At 42.1% G+C, this 22,445-nt stretch overlaps 1 protein-coding gene across 4 annotated transcripts in view; it reads right to left on the reverse strand.

Annotated features, from left to right (window-relative positions):
- TGFBR3 (transforming growth factor beta receptor 3) overlaps positions 1-22,445 on the reverse strand; it is a 212,207-nt gene that overhangs the window by 162,589 nt on the left and 27,173 nt on the right. For 3 of the 4 annotated variants that reach the window (XM_075002233.1, XM_075002234.1, XM_075002231.1), the window contains exon 2: positions 12,857-13,015. In XM_075002233.1, coding sequence (XP_074858334.1) covers positions 12,857-12,917 — 61 coding nt within the window. In that variant the 5' untranslated portion in view covers positions 12,918-13,015. The remainder of the gene's footprint in view (positions 1-12,856; positions 13,016-22,445) is intronic. The other variant, XM_075002232.1, reaches the window with a different exon arrangement.

Here is a 22,445-nt window from a genome sequence, read left to right on the forward strand (position 1 = left end):
ATTTGTAATAAGAATAAAGCTCATTACGTATTTATGTTGTATTATAAAACTATATATGAATGAAAAAGTAGAAAACACCAACATTTAAATACAGTGTGTTTTTTCCCCAATAAAAAGCTGTCAGAGCTGCATAAGTATCAGACAAGTTTCCAGGATCTAGAGCATCACAATGAATATTCTGCCTGGGGGAAGGCATGAAAAGTAGAAAAGAATCGCAATAAAAATTGTACTCACTTTTGGATCTCAAAGGCACTCCACCCCCCTGCCTCACCCCTACCCTCCCCACAAATACAGTAAAGTTTCATGAAGAGGAAAAAGGACAAAATCCTTGAACCTTTCTGCTGCATAAGCTTTGAATTTCTTCATTTGTTGCTCCTTCTGTGCATCACTCTCTCATAATTAACAGGGATGGAAACATTCTCAGTTACTACTTTCCTGGCCAGGTACGGTAAAATGTCCTTTTTGAAAATGGTCTCTTAACAAGTCCCAGAAAGTAGCAGCTTCCTGCTAATAAAACAATAACTCGGCATTCCACAAATTATAAGCATAATGCACTTAAAACAACTATCTTTCATGCAATTACATGCAACCCTCCTATTGTAATTTTGCATTAAATTCATCCCATCACCAGCTAAATTCCATTAACATCAAAAGAGCCTATGCCAGGGAGGAGTTTGGCCGAAAGCCTTCAAATAGTAAAAAACTGAGGGCTACAATTTTTTGTGCTAAACTATGTTTTCCCTCTAAGTTCGCCTGTCCTAAGTTATATATGTACTGAGGAATTTAAAATTCCATTTATTTGGTTATTAACAAAAGGATTTTAGAGAGCAAAAAGCTCAGTGCAAAACACAATGCTGGCTCATTCAAATATTGTTCCAGTGGAAAAGACAAGAACTGTGGGCGCTCAATAACAATTTTAATGAGAACCTCATGGTAATTATTGTTTTTCCAACAGCAGATGCTCCATTTCTCACTGACACATTTAGGCCCATATTCTAATTTCTTTTTGGTATTACTGCATGGGCACACTAATTTCTCCTCCACACCTTCTATACCATTTGACTACATTGTATTCAGAGCTCCACAAGCTGTCAGTTATTTTGACAAATCATGTTATGGGGACTATCTTTAAGTGGTCACATTAACAGACACAGGACTATCCAGAACATCCATGGAGATGGACTTACCAACGAGACTCAAGGGCTGGGGCTATGCTTGCCCCCAACTTCGAAGAGGCCATGTTAATCAGGGCAATGGGAGATTACTAATGAAGTGCTGTGGTGAATATGCAGCACTTCATTAGGCTAATTCTCTCCCGTGGGAGTTGGGGGCAAGTGTAGACAAGCCCAAGAAGGTCTATTGTAAATATTTATACTATATTTCAGAGTCCAGAAAATGAACCTAGGGAACAGGGAATGTCGTTTTCCATCGTTTTCACTCATTCTGCCCACTGCCATGAACATGAAATAAAATTATGGTTCTCTGAAGACAGATTAACCAGGTCCAACTGTCCATAAGACACAACAAGTAAAGGCAGCTGAGAAGTCGTCAGAAGGTAAGAAGAGAGCTTGATTTAAAAGTTACATCCCAAGAAACATGGGTTCACTTTGCACACTTCTAAACTAAGGCAACTACTCAGGGTCTCTCCTTGAGCTAAGGCAAAAAAGAATGCAGATATTTGTTTATTTAAAAATGGTCTTTGAACTCTTCTTCATCTCTCCTTCGGATTTAAGAAATCAGTGGGGAAAAGAGAAATTAACATGTAGACTGTCAGACAAGGAATAATAAGAAAAAGAACTTTCACTAAGGCCATGTCTACACTAGCCAAAAACTTCAAAATGGCCATGCAAATGGCCATTTTGAAGTTTACTAATGAAGTGCAGAAATACATATTCAGCACCTTATTAGCACGTGGGCAGCTGCAGCACTTCGAAATTGACATGGCTTGCCGCCGCGCAGCTCGTCCAGACAGGGCTCCTTTTTGAAAGGACCCCGGCTACTTCAAAGTCCCCTTATTCCTATGAACAGATAGGAATAAGGCAACTTTGAAGTAGCTGGGGTCCTTTTGAAAAGGAGCCCCATCTGGATGAGCCACATGGCGGCGAGCCGCATCAATTTCTAAGTGCCGCGGCCGCCCGCGTGCTAATGAGGCGCTGAATATGTATTTCAGCGCTTCATTAGTAAACTTCAAAATGGCCATTTGCATAGCAATTTCAAAGTTTTTGGCTAGTGTAGACATAGCCTAAAACTGGGCCTACACAGCGAAAAGAAAAAAAGGAACCTACAAGAAAGATCATCATCTGACTGCCCTTTTGCAAACATACAACATGCTATTTATGAAATGGTTCCATGCTATTTTGGGCTTGTTAAGGAATGCATTTCACAAGTTCAGATAATCTATTTCCTGTCAAAGATCAGCTAAAACAAAATTTCTACCCAGGCTAAAAGCTAAGCTTTTGTGTTTTCACCACTATTATACCCAAGCTAGCTAACAGGATTAGGTAACCATCAGGTAATTACACATTTCTGCAGCATAGACATACCCAGAGAGCAATGCTAATAGGAGCTTTAAACCCTGGTAGAGACACCCAACCTGGATAGGTAGTAAGCAGATGAAAAGCAATCCACTGGTCTTACCTACAGGGAGCTGAGCAATAAATCAACAACCGAACCATAGATGTTATAGAAACAAAAGGCAGCCATTCTATTTAGTTATGGTAGGGCCTAGTTTGTATCCTAAATGATGTTTGACAATATACAAAGTGTTCAGGTGGCATGCTTGGTGTTTACGAGAGAACTCTAATACAGTCAGCTGTAATTAGAGTTCCAGACTTTCACATTTATTCAAAGTCTCCAATACAGCAAAGCATTGGATATACGTGTGTAAGAATTTCACTGAATATGCAAATAGGGTCCTGACCTTACAGACACTTTCATCACTGCAGGAGATTGGCTGCAGGAAGGAGTTTGCAAAACGGTAGCTTTGCTAATGAAGGTAAAATGGATCTGTGGTCTGAACAATTTTAGCTTTTTGCACAATATTCTTTTTTCTAAAAAAGGGGATAACACTGTTCCCATCCCCTATCATTCAAACAATGAAATCATCACACCCTGCACAAAGAAAAGATTTGGGCAGTGCCAAAATAATGAGCCCAGAAGACCTGAGTAGACAAAGAAAATATACAGGAGCAGACCAAGGAGCAAAGCTTGCAGTGCTGAAATTGATACAACCATTAGTTGAGAACAGAACTGCCAGACACAGAGAAACAATTTACTGGGGAAGATTCAACAAAGTTTTGTAAAGAGAAATCATGCTTCACCAATCTACTAGAATTCTTTGAGGGGATCAACAAACATGTGCACAAGGGGGATCCGGTGGACAAAGTGTACAATAAACTCTGATATCCAGCATCCAAGGGACCAGGAGGTTGCCAGGTAATCAAATATTCGGGATCACTCCAGAGTACTCACACTGAGTGGGATATCAGTATCCTGCTAGCTGCACTCAGACATGGCACGGAGGGATGCAGGGCAGCACTGAGAGGGCTGGCCCCCTCACCCTGGAGGGTGGGACATTGCTCTCCCTCTCTGTGCACAAACCCCAGCCCTGATGCATATGAAATTCTGGGTTGATCAGTGCTAAGTAATGCTTATTGGAAAACATAATCCCAACCATTCATATAAAATAATGATGTCTAACTTAGTTGCCATCAAGCAAGAAAGATCTTGGAATCATTGTGGATGGTTCTGATCATTCAGTGTGCAGCAGCAGTTAAAAAAACAAAAAACAAATGCTACCAGAATATTAGGAATCATTAAGAAAGGGATAGAGATAAGGCAGAAAATATCATATTGCCCCTCATAAATCTATGGCACTCCCACTTCTTTAATATGTGTGCAGATGCAGTTACCCTATATCAGAAAAAGACATATTGGAACTGGAAAAGTTTCAGAAAAAAGCAACAAAAAATGTTACGAATACGGAACAGTTTCCATATGAGGAGAGATTAATAAAATTCGGACTTTTCAGCTTAGAAAAGAGAACAGTAATGGGAAATATGAAGGATTTACAAATTTATGACAGGTGCAGAGAAAGTAAATAAGGAAGTGATTATTTTCTCCTCATAACAGAAGAACTAGGGGGTCACCAAATGAAATTCATAGGCAGCAGGTTTAAAACAAACAGAAGCAGTATTTCTTCACACAATATACTATCAACCTGCGAGACTCCTTGACAGAGGATGTTGTGAAGGCGAAGACTGTAGTGTTTAAAAAAAAGACTAGATAAATTAATGGAGGATAGGTCTGTCCTGTCCAATAACCATTGACAAGCAGGGATAGTGTCCCTAGCCTCTGTTTGCCAGAAGCTGGAAATGGGTGACAGGGACTGGACCACTTGATGATTACCTGTTCTCTTCATTTTCTCTGAGGCACCTGGCATTGGCAGCTGTTGGGAGGCAGGAAGCAGGGATAGACGGACTTTTGGTCTGACCCAGTATGATATCTCAGAACAGAAGTACAACCAGTCTTTCTTCTCAAAATTTTTTAAGTTTTAACAGCAATATACCCTCTGCAGTACATCAGGATTCATCCGTTCGTCATTTACTGATCAGTTAAGATAGACCAAAAGAAACATTTAAAATCAGACCGTATATCTTGTATTTCCTTCTGGAGCTTTTACCGCTCAATGCCAACTCTTAAGAAGCTCAGAATACACTTTTTTCCACTGACGGTCAGAGAGAAAACAAAATAAATCTCACATCTTTAAAACACATCATTTCAAACTAGTATCAAGACATTTTAAAAGAACCACCGCTGATGGTGTGGGGGTGTAACACAATTTCCTTGGAAAGGGCACCTTGAGCATCTAAGCATCTCCCACTCAACACAGGGGAGAAGACTCATTTCTAAGTTGCTGGGGACTCAGAAGCTAGGCCAGTCTGTGAGGGCTGCTGACACACTCACCTGCTTTTCTGATCTATGACGACGCAGTCTGACGTATGCACCACAGGCCCAACACGCTTTCCTGCTTTATAACTCTCCCCCCAAAATCACACTTCCACACAGTTTATTTCTGCAGCCTCAAGAGATCTCCTTTTATTGTACAAGTCAATCCTGTTCCCTAGACAGGGCACTCATTTGCAATAGTTCCATGCCCTACTAGCACAAGAGGGATTTTTTTGGAAGGGAAACAGCAAAACTAATTTAAAAAATTACACCTTTAAAACATGCACCTTGCAGCTTACTGTAGAATGCTGTTGACATTTTTCCCTATACCTCTGACAGAAAGGCTCTTGGTCTTATTTCCCAAACTTCAAAATAACTCCATTGAAAACTTTTGCAGGAGATATTTTGATGAAAAATAAACACTGCAGTTTAAATGAACCTGGAGAACAGGCTGCTAGTCTTGTTTAAGAAGCAAAGACCTGCATATTTGCCCGTCTCACAGCTTATTAGCTGCTTTCCTCAACTTGCATCTTTCATCTTAATTTGGAAGGACTTTGTTAGAGTCTACTTGGCCCTTGGTTGATTTGCAACTACAGCATGCAGAGGCAGCGAGAAGTTCCTCTTAAAAGAGCAATGGCAGGATATAGTTTGTTCATTCCCACTGTTACACCTGTCTATGGTGGCCCATCAGCACAGTACCTGGGGGGCTGAGATCTAAAACACAAAGTCACATAAATGCAAGCTACCTCACCACAGATGAAGTATTGTAGCAAATGGTACCTGAGAAAATATATTGCTAGCAAGTAAATGGCTTCGCAAGAACAAAGTTATTTACAAGAACTAATGAAATAATATAAAAAGGACCTAGAAAAGCAGCTTAGGAAGAAAGGCAGTTTCAGCTAAAATCATAAAAGGCAGCTTGAACCAGCACAGGTGTATAAAAATTTTAATGCACAATCTATGGATTAAGTCTTCAGCTATCTACTTACTTTCCATTTCTTTCTCCAAACCCCAACTGCCTTCTATATAACAACTGTGGCTATTTGGCACAAAGAGAGGGGCACTACCAAACATTGAGGAGCCCACAGGCAGTGCATAGTACAGGGGGTAAATCCTCCAAGCGTTAACTGTCAGAGCTCCACTGACTTTAACGAGGGCTGTTTACACAGGCTGAAAATCTGCCTCTTGGCTTCTGGGTGGATGGCCCTGGCCTCTGCAGATCTGTATGATGCAGGAAGTTAAACCTCTTCCTTGTTTTTCCAGGAGATTAAATCGCCCACCAAATTCAGTGACAAAGTTGGACGTGTTAGAATTTGTTGTCCGTTTGGCCGTCCATCTCCCTGCATAAATAAACAGCCATCTCTGTGGATGATTTGGCCCTCTGGATTTGCAGCATGTATTCTCTTCCGTTCACCTCTGTTAAGTCATTTCATCAATATGCACACAGTGCATACTTATCAGATAGTAAACAAAATGTGGCTTAAATCAAAGGCTGAAACCAATCATACTGAAAAAAACTCAGAGTGAATACCTGTGTTTCTAGGACTACAAAGCCCACCTGTTTATGAGATTATCCAAGACTGTGTTGTTTGCACTTCCAATTATTTAAGTGGAGTTCCTACGATCCATTCCAGCCTGCTATATCTTTGTTTATCCTCAATTCAAAGATAAAATTCTTTCAGACAGTCAAATAGTTTGGCAGCAACTCACTACTCTGCCTTCAACAAAAGGAGTCCTGGATTCTGCATGGTGAAAAAAAAATAACAGAAAACTAGGTTTTCATCATAAAACTTATACCTGGAAGTCAAAGTCCATAAGCAATGATTAAAAGAAATCTGTGTGCAAACTAGAAGTAAGGTGCAATTCTGGGAATCATCCACTGACAAATCTGGGTAGGAAAAAGGGATCCAGAAAAAGGGTATATAATCTCCTGCATATTGCACAGATCAATTCCAACATTGCGCTTGCAGAACGCACGTAACTATCTATGAGCTAGAAGATCGACACCTAGAACTTCATAGGCAGCTTTACAGTTGAGATATAAATGGATTCTCCTGCACATTGTGACATCCTTGTCATTTTTCTTTTTATGTTTTTAACCCTCTTGGTATCAGAGGTACAATTAACACTGGTACCCTTCAGAGGTAAGAATGGAAAAAAACATCACTAGTCATTTAAGAAGAAAGAGTAGAACCAGTCAGAGCAGAAGTGCTTTGTTTTACCCATATCCAACATGCAACATTATTGAAAATAAAAACAGGTCAGCATCAGCAAGTGTATCCACAGCACAGCAGTCAGGCCTCCTGGGCTTCACAAAAAGATTTTCACTTCTACTGCAATTTTGCCATTTAAGAACATTAAAGCCACAGCTGGGGAAAAATTAAGTGTGTGTCAGGTATCTGCTTAGGGAGGTTGGCATGCTGTCCCCTGCCTCATTTATCCTTCAACACAGAGACAAAAGGAAGTATTTTCACCAATATATTAATTATATTTCTGCTATCAGGAAGAATTGCACATAAAGGACTCAAGCTTGAAAACTTTCTGTACAGAATTCCTATGGACTTCAAAAGCCAGCCAATACTGTCTGCAGTCTCACAGATGAATTAAAATATGCTTCTCTGCAGGGGTAAAAGTACTGGGATGTACTGAGATACAACCTACGGCGGCCAGGATCTTGAGAAGATGGGGGGAAACTCTGGAGCCCCAGAAGGGGCAGGGCTGGGGACAAGACTCCCACAGCCAGTCACTCATGGCTGCCACAGCACCAGTGTCTAGGAGCTCCTGGCCATTTTAAATCTCTGGGCTCCAGAGCCGTCCCTTTTGCTTCCCATGCCCCTCAATCAGCTAGCTGCTGACAGGGACAGCAAAAGGGGCAGCTGCCCCAGGGCTCAGCAATTCAACATCAGCCATATAGGGGGTCAGTACTTGTGGCTGCTTCTTGCCAGTAAACCATATTGGTTCACTGTCACCTCTGCCATATTGTTCCTTTGGGCACGTACCTATGGAAATACCTTCTCAGCCTTGCCTACAGTTTCTCCTACCAGCATCATACTAGTGTTATCTCTATATAAAATAACAGTGCTCTTTAAACATAAATAGCCCTACAGCCTCTGAGCTACCCAAATAAAAACTCTCAAAGCCCTATTTCAAATGTAGCCGACTTCTATACGTCTTTCCCCTTTATTTTAATAATATATATGGTATAATTTGACTTAAACATTATCTTTGTTTCATAAGAGCATCTGCTCATGGAAGTTACCTTGGCATAGACAGATGAAGGACTTTAAGGCAGATATGACTTAAAGGCAGAAAACCCACAGGCACATGTGAGCATATGCCAAGGTCGCCAGGCCTCAGCTAAACAAAGACATACATAAAACTGGAAGAGTCTGGATCACCAGCGCATTAATATTATTAATATAGATGCTGCAGTTCTACACGCGTTTAGACTTTAAGGAATGCTTGTAAACTTCTGTGTTCACTAAGCTCACTTATAACCTCTGTATCCCATACACCAGGTAATACCTGACCATTTACATTAGAAGCCTATACAGTAATGGACATCAGCAGATAGGCAAGAGACAGTGACTAGTGTGAAAGGCTGGCCTACAAAAGATGTTATGTCCTACCCAGCAGCGAAAGCACCCCAGCACCAGGCAAACTATTATGGAAGTTCAAATTGGACAGAAGACTGTCAGTCACTTTTTTTTTTTGCATTCCCATAGAAAGGAGCCATGTAAATGACTTTCTTCCACCAAGTGAGCTGGTAGCTCAGATGAGAGAAAAAATAGAACAAAAATCCCTTACAAGGAGAAACTCTGTGCTGCTCAGATTCTGGGAAGTAAGACTTTCTAGCATAAATAAGACTTCCTCAGTGTTTAGCCTGGCCTACTCGAAGGGACATATATGGAGCTTGCTTATTACAGAAGTTTCTATTACCTTTTGAAATATAAGTAACTCATTTGAGCTTGTTCACCTATTTTAATCTTGTAAATAAATAACTCTTACTTCCCTTTTTCAGTAAGCTTTTAGATAGTTTATTAGGAGACTGGCTACAAGTATTGTTTTGAGACCTAAGTGACATGGGTAAAGTGACGGTCCTTTAATAAAGTGAGTAACCTGAATACTGTTGTGATATCTGGTACAAGGACTACTTACAACAAAAGCAAGCTTGTGCAGGTTAAAGGGAGATTGCAGTACCTGTAATGAGGGTTCCCTCTCATTTCTTCCATCCATGGACAGAATAAATGTTATGTGCACTAAGGGACCAGGGGATGAGCACCGCCAGAAGAAACACACGCTTGCTGTGGGTACTCTGTTAATCAGCTGGGCAGCCGCTCAGGCACTCAGCTTACAGGGAACACTGCTTGCGACTCCACGGCCAGGATGTTAATACTGGAGGAGTTTACATTTGACAACCGGCTGGTGATATTTAAGTACACAACTCACAGTCAATTTGAGGTTTGTGTCCTGATTCTCAACAGTTTGCCCGGAGGCTAGTACTTGTGCTCATGAGTCACTGCAAGACATCTTGACAGGGGAAACAGATACCACAAAACCATTTGTAGCCCACCCACTCTCCCATTCCAGAGTCACCTCCTTTTTCTCCCTTCTGATGGTGCAAGTGAAGGGAAGCATCAGGCTCTGAGTGAGGAAAAAAACAGCTGACAAATTCCTTGACAACAGCAATGGCGTTTTCATGAAAATATCTTTAAGCAAAGAGAAATGAAGAAAAGAGGAAATAAAATAACCAAGGAAGTTTCAAGTTGGACAGATATTAAAAGGTTTCCAGGAGGCAACGAGTGACTTTTTGGTAATGATATCCAGTGTGATGCAGTGCTCATAGTTAAGTTGGGTGTGGTTTATGCTTACATTAGTAAATACCCCAAAAGGACATGGAAAGGAACTGCCAATATGATTAAATAAAATCAACAAGTCACATTTACATATGGGCACATTTCTTTTTAAAAATTAGGTTTTTGTTTTCTTTTCTGGATAGTTATGATTTCCTCTACTGAACAGTTACCCGCTTTTCCCATCCCACTCATCTTCAGATGCAAACATGTTCACAAACACACAGTAACTGACACATCCCAATACTCTCACTGCAGAATCTTACATCACGTACTATTAAATAAGGAGAGTTACTAGAACTGACTGGAGGCGTACAGTGTAGATTACTCTACACAAATTCCCCCAAGGTTTGTGGGCACTCTTGAAACAGGATTATTTTCCATGTAAATGGTGAAAGGAAGCCAGACTGCAATGTCCGTTATTACTTAGTCATGTCTCTTCCAAACCTGGTAATCTTTTCCACAATGAAGACATCCCAAACTTAAAACAAGTCATCTGTCTACTGTCCAGTCTCCCCACTACCTCATTTTGACTGGCTGCATCTGTGTTTGCCACTCCCCAGTGAACAGCTGTGGATCATATTCTTATAAGCAAGGAGTACACAAAGCAAAGGGTGCCCCACTAAGGAGAGAGAAGTTTAATAAACGTACCTAAGTTTAGTGGACTTTTCATATTATCACTTGCAGAAAATGCATATAATGTGTGTTTTTACAAGGACTTGAACCTTCAGATCTTTTCATTGCTGTATTTAGGAGATGTTATTATACACTAGTTGAAAAATATTTGCATGTGACAAAAGATGCTATATGGGGATGTATCTCCCTTGTCTGTATCATTCCTGCTAACTTTAATACAATGATAACCATTAAAAGTCTTAACAACCATCCTTTAAAATACACTATAAAATGTTCTTCATACAACGGCTATGTCTACTAGACACAGTAGTCAACCACCGATACGCCATTTTAGCTATACCAATTGCGTACCTAAAATCAACTTATCAGCAGCCGACTTCAACATCTGTCTATATGGAAGAAGGTTGACAGGATCATTTCTCCCATATATCTTCGTTAATCTTCGCTGCTCACAAGGAGTTCCAGGGTCAATTTTGACCATGGAAAGCAAGGTTTTGCATATGAACAAAATAAAGCCCCAGAAGACTGACACAGTAGTGTGGCTCTAGCTTAGTGTAGGCCTTAAACCTAAGAACTTTAGGTCCATATCTAACCCCAACAACCCTATAGACAGGCCTTGAAAAAATGTACCCAAGACCTTAATAGCCTAATAATAAACCCTTCCCCCAGACAGAAACTACTACGGCCTGAGCTTTGCCTCTCCTACTCACCTGGTCAGATACTCCCATAGGACCATGAGACCCAATAACTTCCAAATGACAGAGCTCCCACCCCCAATTAATATTACACACAGACCATATTGTAAGTCGTTTAAATTACGAGCACCTAGGGATCTCAACCAGAACTGGGGCCCCATTTACTAGGAGTTGTGAAAACATATAGATATTATCTCAAAGATCCTTACCAGCCTCAGCTTGGGGATACTTACCAGCCCCAATCCAAAACTCTAGCCCTGGGAGCCTGGCAACCGCAACCTGAACCAGAGCCCTGACTGGCTTATTAGCCACAACCACCATCATCCCACTCACAGGTGACAAGGTGTGGGGTGACAAGGTGCTTTTGGCAGGATCCTCCCACACATGCACTGGGTGACTGGCAATCAGCCCTCTCATTCCAAGATATCTGCTAAAATGGCCACCCTGAGAACACAGGTGCCATGACCCCACTTCTCATAAGGGTATGTTTTCACTGTCTTTTAATCCCAATTTACTATCCATACAGAAAAGCCTCTAACCAGATTTGGAGGTTCTTTAAGCCTGGGCAAGTCTACACACCCAAGTGGGTTTGGTTAGAACCTGTTCCAGACTGAGTTGAAAGGAGCAAACTTTGCAGTCAGGACACAAGCAAAAATGAATAAAGATTATCCAAGAGTTCATAGTTCTTAACTCCCCTCAATAGATGGGCCAGTTCTTCTGCAACTGATTGGGAAAGAATACTAGAACATGGCAGTGCAAAAGAACCACATGTTATGCCCCCAGACACAGGTGGGCAAGTGCAGAAACACTGAGGACACAAAAACATAGGTAGGGCTTTACCGAGGGGATGTTTGCAACCAGCGTTCCCTGTAAACTGAGTGCTTGGATGGCCACCCATGAGAGAGTCAGGTGCAACCTAGCTGATTACCTGAGCACCCACATCTTCACACAGCTGGCAGCATTTGCATCTACTAGTATTGCACATCTGCACATGCTTGCCTGAATATAAAATTTATTCTGACCATGGATGAAAAAATAATAGAGGGAACACTGCTTGCAACCAGACTGGGCTAACTTGACTGCTCAGACCCAGGTGTCAATCAACCAAGTTAATTATTAATGAAGACACTCACTAACAGTGGCAGCAGCATTGGCACAGTCTCTCTGCAGCCTTAGGAAGACACTGATGTACTATTTACAATCAGTCCAGACTGGGAAGCATTTCTTCAAAACCAAGAAGCCCAGAAATTTAACTCATTTTAAACAATAGCTTAAATTCCTTTGAAGTTGAAGTTCATCCACATAGATGCCTACCAGCGCAGGACAAGATCATTTTTTTATAACCTGATCATAGGGATTACCATAAATATTGCCACTGATATAATAAATCAGTAGGACACTCTAGAATTCCTATACAGGTATAATTAAAACAGTTAATATTCACTGGCATTCATTCTATTTGAAAATAATGCTAAAGATTCTAACAGCAACCGTAAGAAAGAGAGCTCCATTATAGAAGCAGTGCTATTTCTCATCAAAAACTCATATCAGAAAGTGCCATCACAATCACACACTATTGAGTTATATCTGCAATTAGATTCTACAAAAGTCTTAGCTGACCAAAATCTTCAAGCATGAATATCTATTTCGGTCAATAATTCCAAATGCATACATGGTACAATGAACACACAATTTATGTAAAAAAATTTACGTAGTGCCACCTACCTGCAGCTGCTAAACACAAAATCATCAAAGCAATCACTGGAATCACACAACGCAAAGTCATTTTTGCAACAGTGGGTCTTCTCAAATCAAATCCTTTTGTAGTTCCTCATGCAGATGTATTTCCTTTGAAATCAAGGCTTTCAGACTTCTAATAGCCTGCTGAGAGGAAAAAAGTACACATTTTATTAGAAACATGTTTTACACAAATATCCGTATCTATTTAAAATTGTATCTACTTTGTATCATATGTAGCAAAACAAAAATATTTCACAAATGAATATTACACAAGTATATTTTACATTGCTGAATATCCTAAGAAGCAAAAAGGAAACTTAGTGGAAAACTTAGTGGAAAACTTATCTTTTCCCCTTTCATTTTGCTACCTTGTACATCCTCCCAAAATAATCCTCCTACTGGTTGTGTCCCCTCCCAGATAGATTTCCCAGAATGCATTCTGGAACATAGCTAGTATTGAGAGTCTGTTGAAGCTCAGAAGAAGCAGCCCATATGGACTCAGTTAAGTTTATTTTAAGTATGCAAACTTCTTTGGGTCATTGAAGTCAAAAGATACATTACCCTAATGTTAAGAATATTATGACAGAGAGTTCCACACACAGAACTTTGTTTATAAATAACATAGTAACTTTGATGTGCATTTCTTGGCAGCACAAACTTGAAAACCATTTGCAAGATCTTTATACTAAAATATTCGTTAAGAGTTAAAAAATATACCAAAAACCCACACAAAAATCTAAATCTAAAAAAATATATTGTTAGTTATGAATGAAAAAGTGTAGTACCTCTACCTGTACTGGCTCCCGTTCAGGCAGTTAGCTATTGAGCACAAGAATCTGAAGCCAGCAAACAGAGAATTAGACTGCTGATATCATATTCAAATCAAATAAAGCAAATATATTTTATTTCACTATCACCTACTCAAACCAAAATGACAGATGCCTCAGCCACGACAATAGATGTGGTTCTTAAAAATAAATGCCACAATGTGAGAAAAGATTGAAGCTGAGCTGAGAGAGAATTCCAAACTGACGCAAGATTAGCACTACTTAAAATGACAAGTTTCAGAAAGGTAGCCATGTTAGTCTGTTTCAGCACAACAACAAGCTCATGTCCTTATAACTTTGTCAGTGTTTAAGGTGCCAAAGGAATCCTAAAAATGTACTTGCTCACCTTAAAGAAGACTCAAAATAGTATCAGGCAAACTCAGGCACCTTGTGATCTGCATCCACACCATTGGGAAATTATAGTAACAAAGAGGAAGCCGTGCTAGTCTATACACTATCAAAACAAAAAGCAGTCAAGTAGCACTTTAAAGACTAGCAAAATGGTTTATTAGGTCAGCTTTCGTGGGACAGACCCACTTCTTCAGACCATAGCCAGACCAGAACAGACTCAAAATTTAAGGCACAGAGAACCAAAAACAGTAAGCAAGGAGGACAAATCAGAAAAAGATAGTCAAGGTGAGCAAATCAGAGAGTGGAGGGGTGGGGGGGAAGGTCAAGAATTAGACTGAGCCAAGTATGCAGACAAGCCCCTATAGTGACTCAGAAAGTTCCCATCACGATTTAAACCACGTGTTAATGTGCCAAATTTGAATATAAAAGCCAGTTCAGATGTTTCTCTTTCCAAAATGGAGCGATAATTCCTTTTCTGTAACACACATACCTTTAGGTCATTGACAGAATGCCCCATTCCATTAAAATGTTGACTAACTGGTTTGTGGATCTGGAGTGTTTTGATGTCTGTTTTGTGCCCATTGACCCTTTGTCTAAGGGAGTTAGAAGTCTGTCCAATATACAAAGCACCTGGGCATTGTTGGCACATGATGGCATATATGTTAGTAGAGGAGCATGAGAAAGTGCCCGTGATTCTGTGAGTAACCTGGTTAGGTCCAGTGATGGTATTTCCAGAGGAGATATGTGGACAAAGCTGGCAGCGGGCTTTGTTGCAGGGAAAGGTTCCAGGACTGGTATTCCTGGGGTATAGACTGTGGCTGTTAGTGAGGATCCTTATGAGGTTGGGAGGTTGTCTGTAGGAGAGAACAGGCATGTCACCCAGGGTCTTCTGGAGTGTACCATCCTGGTTAAGGATAGGTTGTAGGTCTTTAATAATTCGTTGCAGTGGTCTGAGTTGGGGGCTGTAGGTGATGACCAGTGGTGTTCTGTTCTTGGCTTTTTTGGGCCGATCTCGGAGTAGCTGGTCTCTGGGTATTCATCTGGCCCTGTTATGGGTGATTCTATGACCCCGATAGCCTATGAAGGGCAAATGTGATCCTCCTACCTCACCACATCCCATGGTGATTCTGTGACTGAGAGGAAGACTCCGAGAACTTCCTTACAACACTTCTCCAAAATCATTCTGAAGAGATAGGGTTTGCCCCCTGTAGAATGAGCTGCAGTTGCTGTCTAGGCGAGAGCCATCTATGTAGAGATCCCACCCCAGCCCACCACCTCTGGAATGGATCCCAAACAGTTGTTCCACAGATCCATCCTTGACAGAGGTCAGGAGAGTTCCCTCCATGCACAGTGAGCTGTTTTCTCATCATTGCACAGCTGTTGAGAGGTAAATTATGTAGTGCATGGCCCAACTACCCCATACTTAAGTTCCTGCCCTTTCCACTCACTGTCTGTTGACACTGAAGTGACCCTTTGGCAGGATCTCACAGAATGGAGGAGGAAGAAGACAAAAGAAGTTCTATTGGCTGTAAACCAAAGCTAGATGAATTCAGGCTGAAATTAAGGCACACATTTATAACAGTGGGTGTTGATCGTTGACCACTGAATGATTTACCAGGGTCATGGTGGATTCTCCATCGGTGACCATTTTTAAGTATAGATCAGTGTTTTTCTAAAATATATGCCCCAGAAATTATTCTGGGAAAATTCTACAACCTGTGGAAGTCAATGTAAATTGTCACAATGGTCTTTTCTGGCCTTAGAATCCCTGACTGTCTGCCTCCTCCCCGCACGCTCTGGAGAGAACAAAGTACATAAGTTCACCAATGGCTTCTTTTGCATAGGGCTCTGAGACCATCTAGAGCCGTTGTGTCCAATATGTTCCCTGTTCGCCACATGTAGTGAATGCAACTTGAGGTTGGTGCAGTGGCTTAGGTGGTGGCATTGGGGCTTGCATGGTGGCTCGGGCTCCACACAGCTCTCAGGGCTTTGGGGATGTGTGGCTCCTGCGGTGCAGCTCTGGCAGGGGAGCTCTGGTGAATCACCAGAGGTGGAGGCAGCTGGCTGCAGGGGTGGGAGAGTAGGGTGCCTAGGTGGGAGGGGGAATGGGGGGGAAGCTCCATACGGGGGGAATCACCTGGCGGGGCGAGGACATCACGTGGTGATGACTGAACCTCCTTTTGGACACCACTGATCTAGAGCCTGATCTGCTAACTTAAGAAAAAACAAAAAAAAAAAAAACGAAAAAGCCTGTTCTAAAATCAATGCACTTCCTTACTGCTGCATCCAGGGGAGCCACAGACTTTCCAGGCTCCCAGAAGAAGGGGGTCCAGTGGAAGGGGCCAAGCAGGCAGCTGCAATTCTCAGCACTGCCCACACCACATCCTTTCCTTCCTGCCAGTAGCCCTCAGAGCCTCCTGGAGTGCAAGGGGACTGGACTTGATGGGCTCTTGAGGTTTGTTCCAGTTCTGTGACTCCATGATCTTGAATGTCATCTCAGAAGTCAGAGAGACACTGAAACCACTTCCCACTGACTCTCTAGATTTAGAGAAAGCTAGATCGATTCCGTAAAAATATCTGCTTACTGACTCAACTTATTTAGTGTAGTTACAAGGACATGAACATCCAGGGTAGATTCAAAGTTTTTACGGAAAGCTCCATCCTTAAACCACAGAAAGTTCCAATGTAGCTGTGTGAAAACAGGTTATAATTCAGCTTCCATGGCATTGTGTGGGGTGGGGAGAGGAAGGCACACAATTTTCATCCGTGAAAGAGACAACAGGTTGTACCTTTGCCCCAACCTGCACTTCAACAAAGATTTCAGGGAACCCTCTGAAGTCAAGGAGTATCCAGCAGAAAGCCTTAGACCTCTACTCTGCTGCTTGGTCCCACCAGTTCAAAGAGCATGAGTTCTAGGGATTATGGTTAAATCAGGCTCAGCTGCACCAAGAAAGAGCTCGCAGAATTGAAAATTTGTTAGAAAATAATGTGTCTCTCTCTCAGATTTAAGGAAATAAAGAAGGAAGGTTACATACAACACAACGAGGGCAACCCAAAACCAATACGAAACAGCTCCTAGGCCCTCCCATAAACTGATAACCTGACTACAAATTTCTGGGACCTGATTTAAGCTAAACCCAATTTTCTACCACACAGACTTCCAATTTAAAGAAATGTGAGTTAGCAGCAGCTAGATTTTATGGACAGCGGGGCTATCAGCCACCACAGGTCCCAGAGCAAGGTGGGAGGAGAAGCTAGGCTCTGTGTCCCTAGAACGGACAGGACCAAGGGCAGAATGGCGGGGTCTTGGACCATTAGCCCTTCGTGTCACATGGAACAGCAGAACTGTGCTCCTGCAGTTCTTCAAAGGGGCCTGGAGTGCTAGTCACCACTGCTGCTGAAGTAGTAGCAGGGCAGCCAGAGCCAGGTCCCAGAACAACTGCCCCTTTGTGCCACCTCCCTGTCCGCAGGTCTGCCTATGGATATGAAAAATACCAATACACAAGCATACAGCACACTAGACTCTGGTGAGGCAAAAAGGCATCTTTCAAAATTTCAGCGACATGAAACACTGAAGAAAGTATATAGGTTAGTTTTGCGAATGAATTATGTTTATCACTAACATGCACCTATGTTACTGAAGTGGAGAGCCTTCAGAGTATGTAACACAGGCTAAGGCCATTCACAACTCCTTCTGAAAATAACAGGAGGAAGGTTTTAGACAATCATGTTGATTTCCAGTTGTTGATAGTTTAACGTGGTTAAAACCAGCTCTGATGTCTATCAAAGATGTAACTTGAAGATATTTATGAAAAAATGAAACTATTTTCTGGAACTAAAAGGAAAACATTAATATGTAGCACAGCTTCTTATGAAAGGAGTATTACAAAATAGAGAAATGCTTCAAGGGAATTATAGCAGGGACACATTTGGCTCAGTATACTTAATGCCATTTGCATGCCAGTGTTTATACACAAATCCTTTTTGGATGTCCATGAGAGATTGGTGTTATTTGTCAAAAATCTATAATCGCTATAGATAGAACAGAATGAGCGTTGAAATGATGAGCCCTTTCTGTATAAACTCTAAAGGCATAAAGGAATACAGCTGCAGGTTGAAACCTACTGTCAGCAAAATTAAGATATGAAAGTCTGGTGGTTAGCACAAAGAACAGACAGCCCACCAAGTGGGAGTGATGACTGCTTAAAATAAGATGTGAGAAATATACACAAAAACAGGAACCTAGTATCCAATAAAACAGCGGTTCCGGACCTTTTCCAGACAGGAACCCATTTTGACACTTCAGGAAAACTTGAGCTGTGTCTAGACCAGCCCCCAACTTCGAAGGGGGCATGGTAATTAGGGTGTCAAGAGATTACTAATGAAGTGCTGCAGTGCATATGCAGCGCTTCATTAGACTACATCTCCCCCCGTGGCAACTTCGAAGTGTGAAACTTCCAAGTGCTGGCTTGCATGTAGCTGCGGGTACTTCGAAGTGCCCGCGCTACTCTGAAATCCCTTTACTCCTCAAAAAGGTGTGGGGAGCAGTGCCATAACTAGATAATTTTGTGCCTGAGACAACAATATAAAATTGCGCCCCTCATGTTTCTATATTCAGAGTACTTATTTAATAGAAAAAGGAAAAATACATCAATAATAAAATAAAATACACACTACATTTATTATAGTTATTATATTATAGCTGATCTGAGTTGTGGTGGGGGAAACCCTCATCCCCAAACTGCTCACACACACCCCGCCTGTTTTCCCAGCTTAAACACAACACTCAGAGGCTGGAGGGGCTGGGGGGAGTCACACACATAAAAAAAAGAAAACTGACAAATCAGCTAGAAAGAACAGAAGGGGGGCAAAAATTACTTACATCAAGAATCTATTAAGTGGCTTGCTTGGGATGGCTAAGAATATCAAAGGTGGAAAAGCTGTCTTTGTAAGGCCTAACTGCTTTTCTATTGATAGAGAGAGCTGCTTGATATGGCAGAGTTAAGGAGCTGCAAATGGCTTCTGTAAGAGCCACATGTAGCTCTGAGCTGCTGGTAACCCCAACAAATCTAACTGCGACCCATATTTGGGTCCCGACCCAGAGTTCGGGAATCCCTCTAATGAACTAAGTGGAGTTGAGACAAGAAACAAGTAACATTTTCAAGAGCCTCTTCCTTCCACAAGGGTGCATCTGAATAACTACTTTTGTAAGCAAAACCACAAGATGGCAAACTGAAAGTATAAGCACAGAACAAAAAAAAGCAAGGGACGAGAGGCAGTTTGATGCTCTTTTCTTCTTCTCCGCCTCTCCTCATCTGCACTGCACCAGGACTTCTCAGATTGAACCACCCCATCACAGATTACTATACTCCAATATGTGCCTTCAGTGTGTCCTTATATCCTCTGCCCTTCCTCCAACTCAGAAAACAGAATCTGTTTTGGGAGGAGCTGACAGGATATCTGAATAACGTGACCAGCCCAACAACATTGTTGATGAACGTTAATGGCTTCAATGCCGTTCATGTTTGATTCTTCCAGGATGCTAGTGTTCACGCACCTATCCTCCCATAAGGTATTTAGGATTCTCCTGAGGCAGCATTGATGGTATTGTTTGTGGCTTCAAATGATGTTGTAAGTTGTCCAGTTTTCACATGCGTACAGTCACGTTGGAAAAACCACTGCATGGTATACAAGGAGCTGTGTCTTGGGCTAGATGTCCCTGTTTTCAAAGACCCCTTGTGTTCCACCAATCCTTGCCAACGGGACAATCTCATGTAACTTCTATTGAAGTCAATGGAGAACTACTGGAAAATATGGAGCACTTCCCATTAACTTGGAAGTCACCTTTCAGCTAAAGTGGACATTGAGGAGGAATTCCAGCCAGTACTGAGTATCAGTAGCCCCAGCTATGGGTTTGACTGTGGTAAGCCACCTGAGTACTGGCACCTCTTTCATCTTTGTTTTATTTTTTTAAAAAAAGCACTGATTATATGAAAAATCCAAAGGGCAGAATTGGCATCTCCAAAACTGGCTACCAAAATTGGTCTAAGAAACCAACTGGACCGTTCAGAAGTGTGTGGTAAAAAAACAAGGGATATTGATGTTTGCCTCAAATGGCATTAAGTAACTATACCGAGATTGGTTAAGCACAGTGCAAAACTGGACATATTATGCACACTGTTTATTTGTTTGAATTCAGTTTTCTCTGCTTACTCTTAATAAATCTTGTATTATTTGTGAGGATTTTATGCACAGCACCCCAGAAATAAGACAACCTTTGATCTATAAAAGAGGGCCAAGGAAGGACATCTGGAGTCTGGTCCACTCAGGATTTTTCAGTCAAGAAGATTCAGAAAAGAAGATCCTCTAATTTAGGTCTGCTGCAGTAAGGGTCATTGTCCTAATGATGCAGAAATTTCTAATGACCAAAGACAAGAATCAGGTGTAAGGGACAAAAACAATAATCAAAAGTGCAATAAGCACCTAGTCAAATCAAGAAGAGCATTTATTCTACATGACTAGAAAGAGTCCTGGGGAAAACCATTATGGGGGCAGAGAGATTAAATTAACTGCTGGATTTTAATTTGCCTCTTAGAAGCATTCAGTACGCTTGTGTATTTTGATATATGAAAAATTGAGTCTATGTAAAAAAATCAAACCAACCCCCCAAAAAACCATATTCACAAATTTTCCAGATTGTTGTTGCTATGTTGAACACCATGCCTGTTCTGAACCACCTGGTAACAGCAGAAATAAATCTCAGATCCTCCTCCCTCCAAAGCACAACTGCCTCTAAAAACCTATGGCAGACAGCTGTGAGAATCGAATGCCATCCTGCCAGAACAAAGTGGTAAAAACACATACAAGACAGTTCACTACAATATCTCACCAATTTCTCTACCTTTACATTTGCTGAATACATATTTGTTTCTTTTTAGGTACCTAAAAAGAAAATTTCCCACAATTTCCAGTCTTCTCATAGAAAAGTCTTTAAAACAATCTTCTATGCCAGCATAAAGTCTGACAGAAAATGAGTTTTAATACTAAAATTTGCTCAGGGATTTCAGAAGTTAAAGCATCTTGCTTTGGACAGTGCCTTATTCAAACATGTCTCTCTCACAGGAGGCTTCCTGTTCTCACTGACAGAGCCTGACAAGCTCTGCATACTGAATAACCAAGCACACTTTTACTTGGATTGCTTCTGTATTTTTAACGAAATGACTATTGCATCATATTCCTCTTTGCAACTTTTCTGCCTACAGCTTCACACATATCTCCTCCTTCTAATTCTTGGAGCTTTGTCTCCCTACTATTCCTTCTTCTCTAATCCCAGCACAGCAATAAATATGTCTGAAGAAGGCCATAGAATGTTTCTGGGGAGCTTCTGGTTCCTATTTTGGGCGTGCATCACATGAGAGCTGGACACACTCATTGTTCCAGCTTTGCCCTTTCTCTTAATGATCCAATTTTTCCTTTTATTTCGGTTTCTCCAAACCCTTTCCCCAAACATCACCATCTATTTCTTTAATTATATCCTCCCCTTCTCATACACATGCTTGTTTTACTTTAAATTATGGTTTCCCAAACTGCGGGGCATGAAGAAATTCCTGGGAGAGCACAAGGTGACCCAGCCCCCTCATCATTCTCCCCACCCAAAGAAAGGGCCAGCCTTTGCTTCCAGCTCTCATCCCCTGCCGTTTTACGTGGGAGAGCCCGTGCAGCCGCTATAAAAAGCAGGCAGCCGGCAAAGACCCACGTGGAACTAGCTGCCTTCTGCAAAGCTGAGTGAGTGTGGATTCATGGGAGAGAGAGGGAGGAATAGGAAAATGGGGTTAGATGGCAGGACTGGAGGTGCCTGGCTCAGGGGATGGGGTAGGAGTGGGGGGCTGGTGGTGCCTGGCTTTGGAGGAGAGGAGGGGCTCAGGAGCGTGGCTCATGAGGCTCAAGCTGGTGAGCAGGTGGCTGGCCCCAACAATGCAGGGCTTGGGCAGGTGGCGGGCTTGGCAGCACGGGGTTCGGGAAGGTGTCTGGCCCCAGCAGTGCAGGGTTCCGGTGGCGCGGATTGGCAGTTGGACAGCTGGCCCTGGCACCGCGGGGCTCTGGTGGGTGGTTGTGTGGCTGGCCCGCAGCTGTGGCTGGCAGGTGGGTGGCTGACCCCAGCAGTGCAGTGTTCAGATGGGCGGCTGGCCCGCAACTCACGGGGCTCAGACAGCTGGCCTCAGCAACATGGGGCCCTGGCATCTGGTTGGGTAGGTGGGCAGCTGGCCCTGGCAGCACAGGCCTTGGGCAGCTTGGGCAGGTGGCTCTGGCAGTGCAGGGCTTGGGTGGGTAGGCAGGTGGCTGGCACGGGCAGCTCTGGCAGCTGGCACAGGGCTCAGGCAGCTGGCCAGCTGGGG

This window comes from Carettochelys insculpta, chromosome 9 (assembly GCF_033958435.1).
Source record: "Carettochelys insculpta isolate YL-2023 chromosome 9, ASM3395843v1, whole genome shotgun sequence".
Lineage (NCBI taxonomy): Eukaryota > Metazoa > Chordata > Testudines > Carettochelyidae > Carettochelys > Carettochelys insculpta.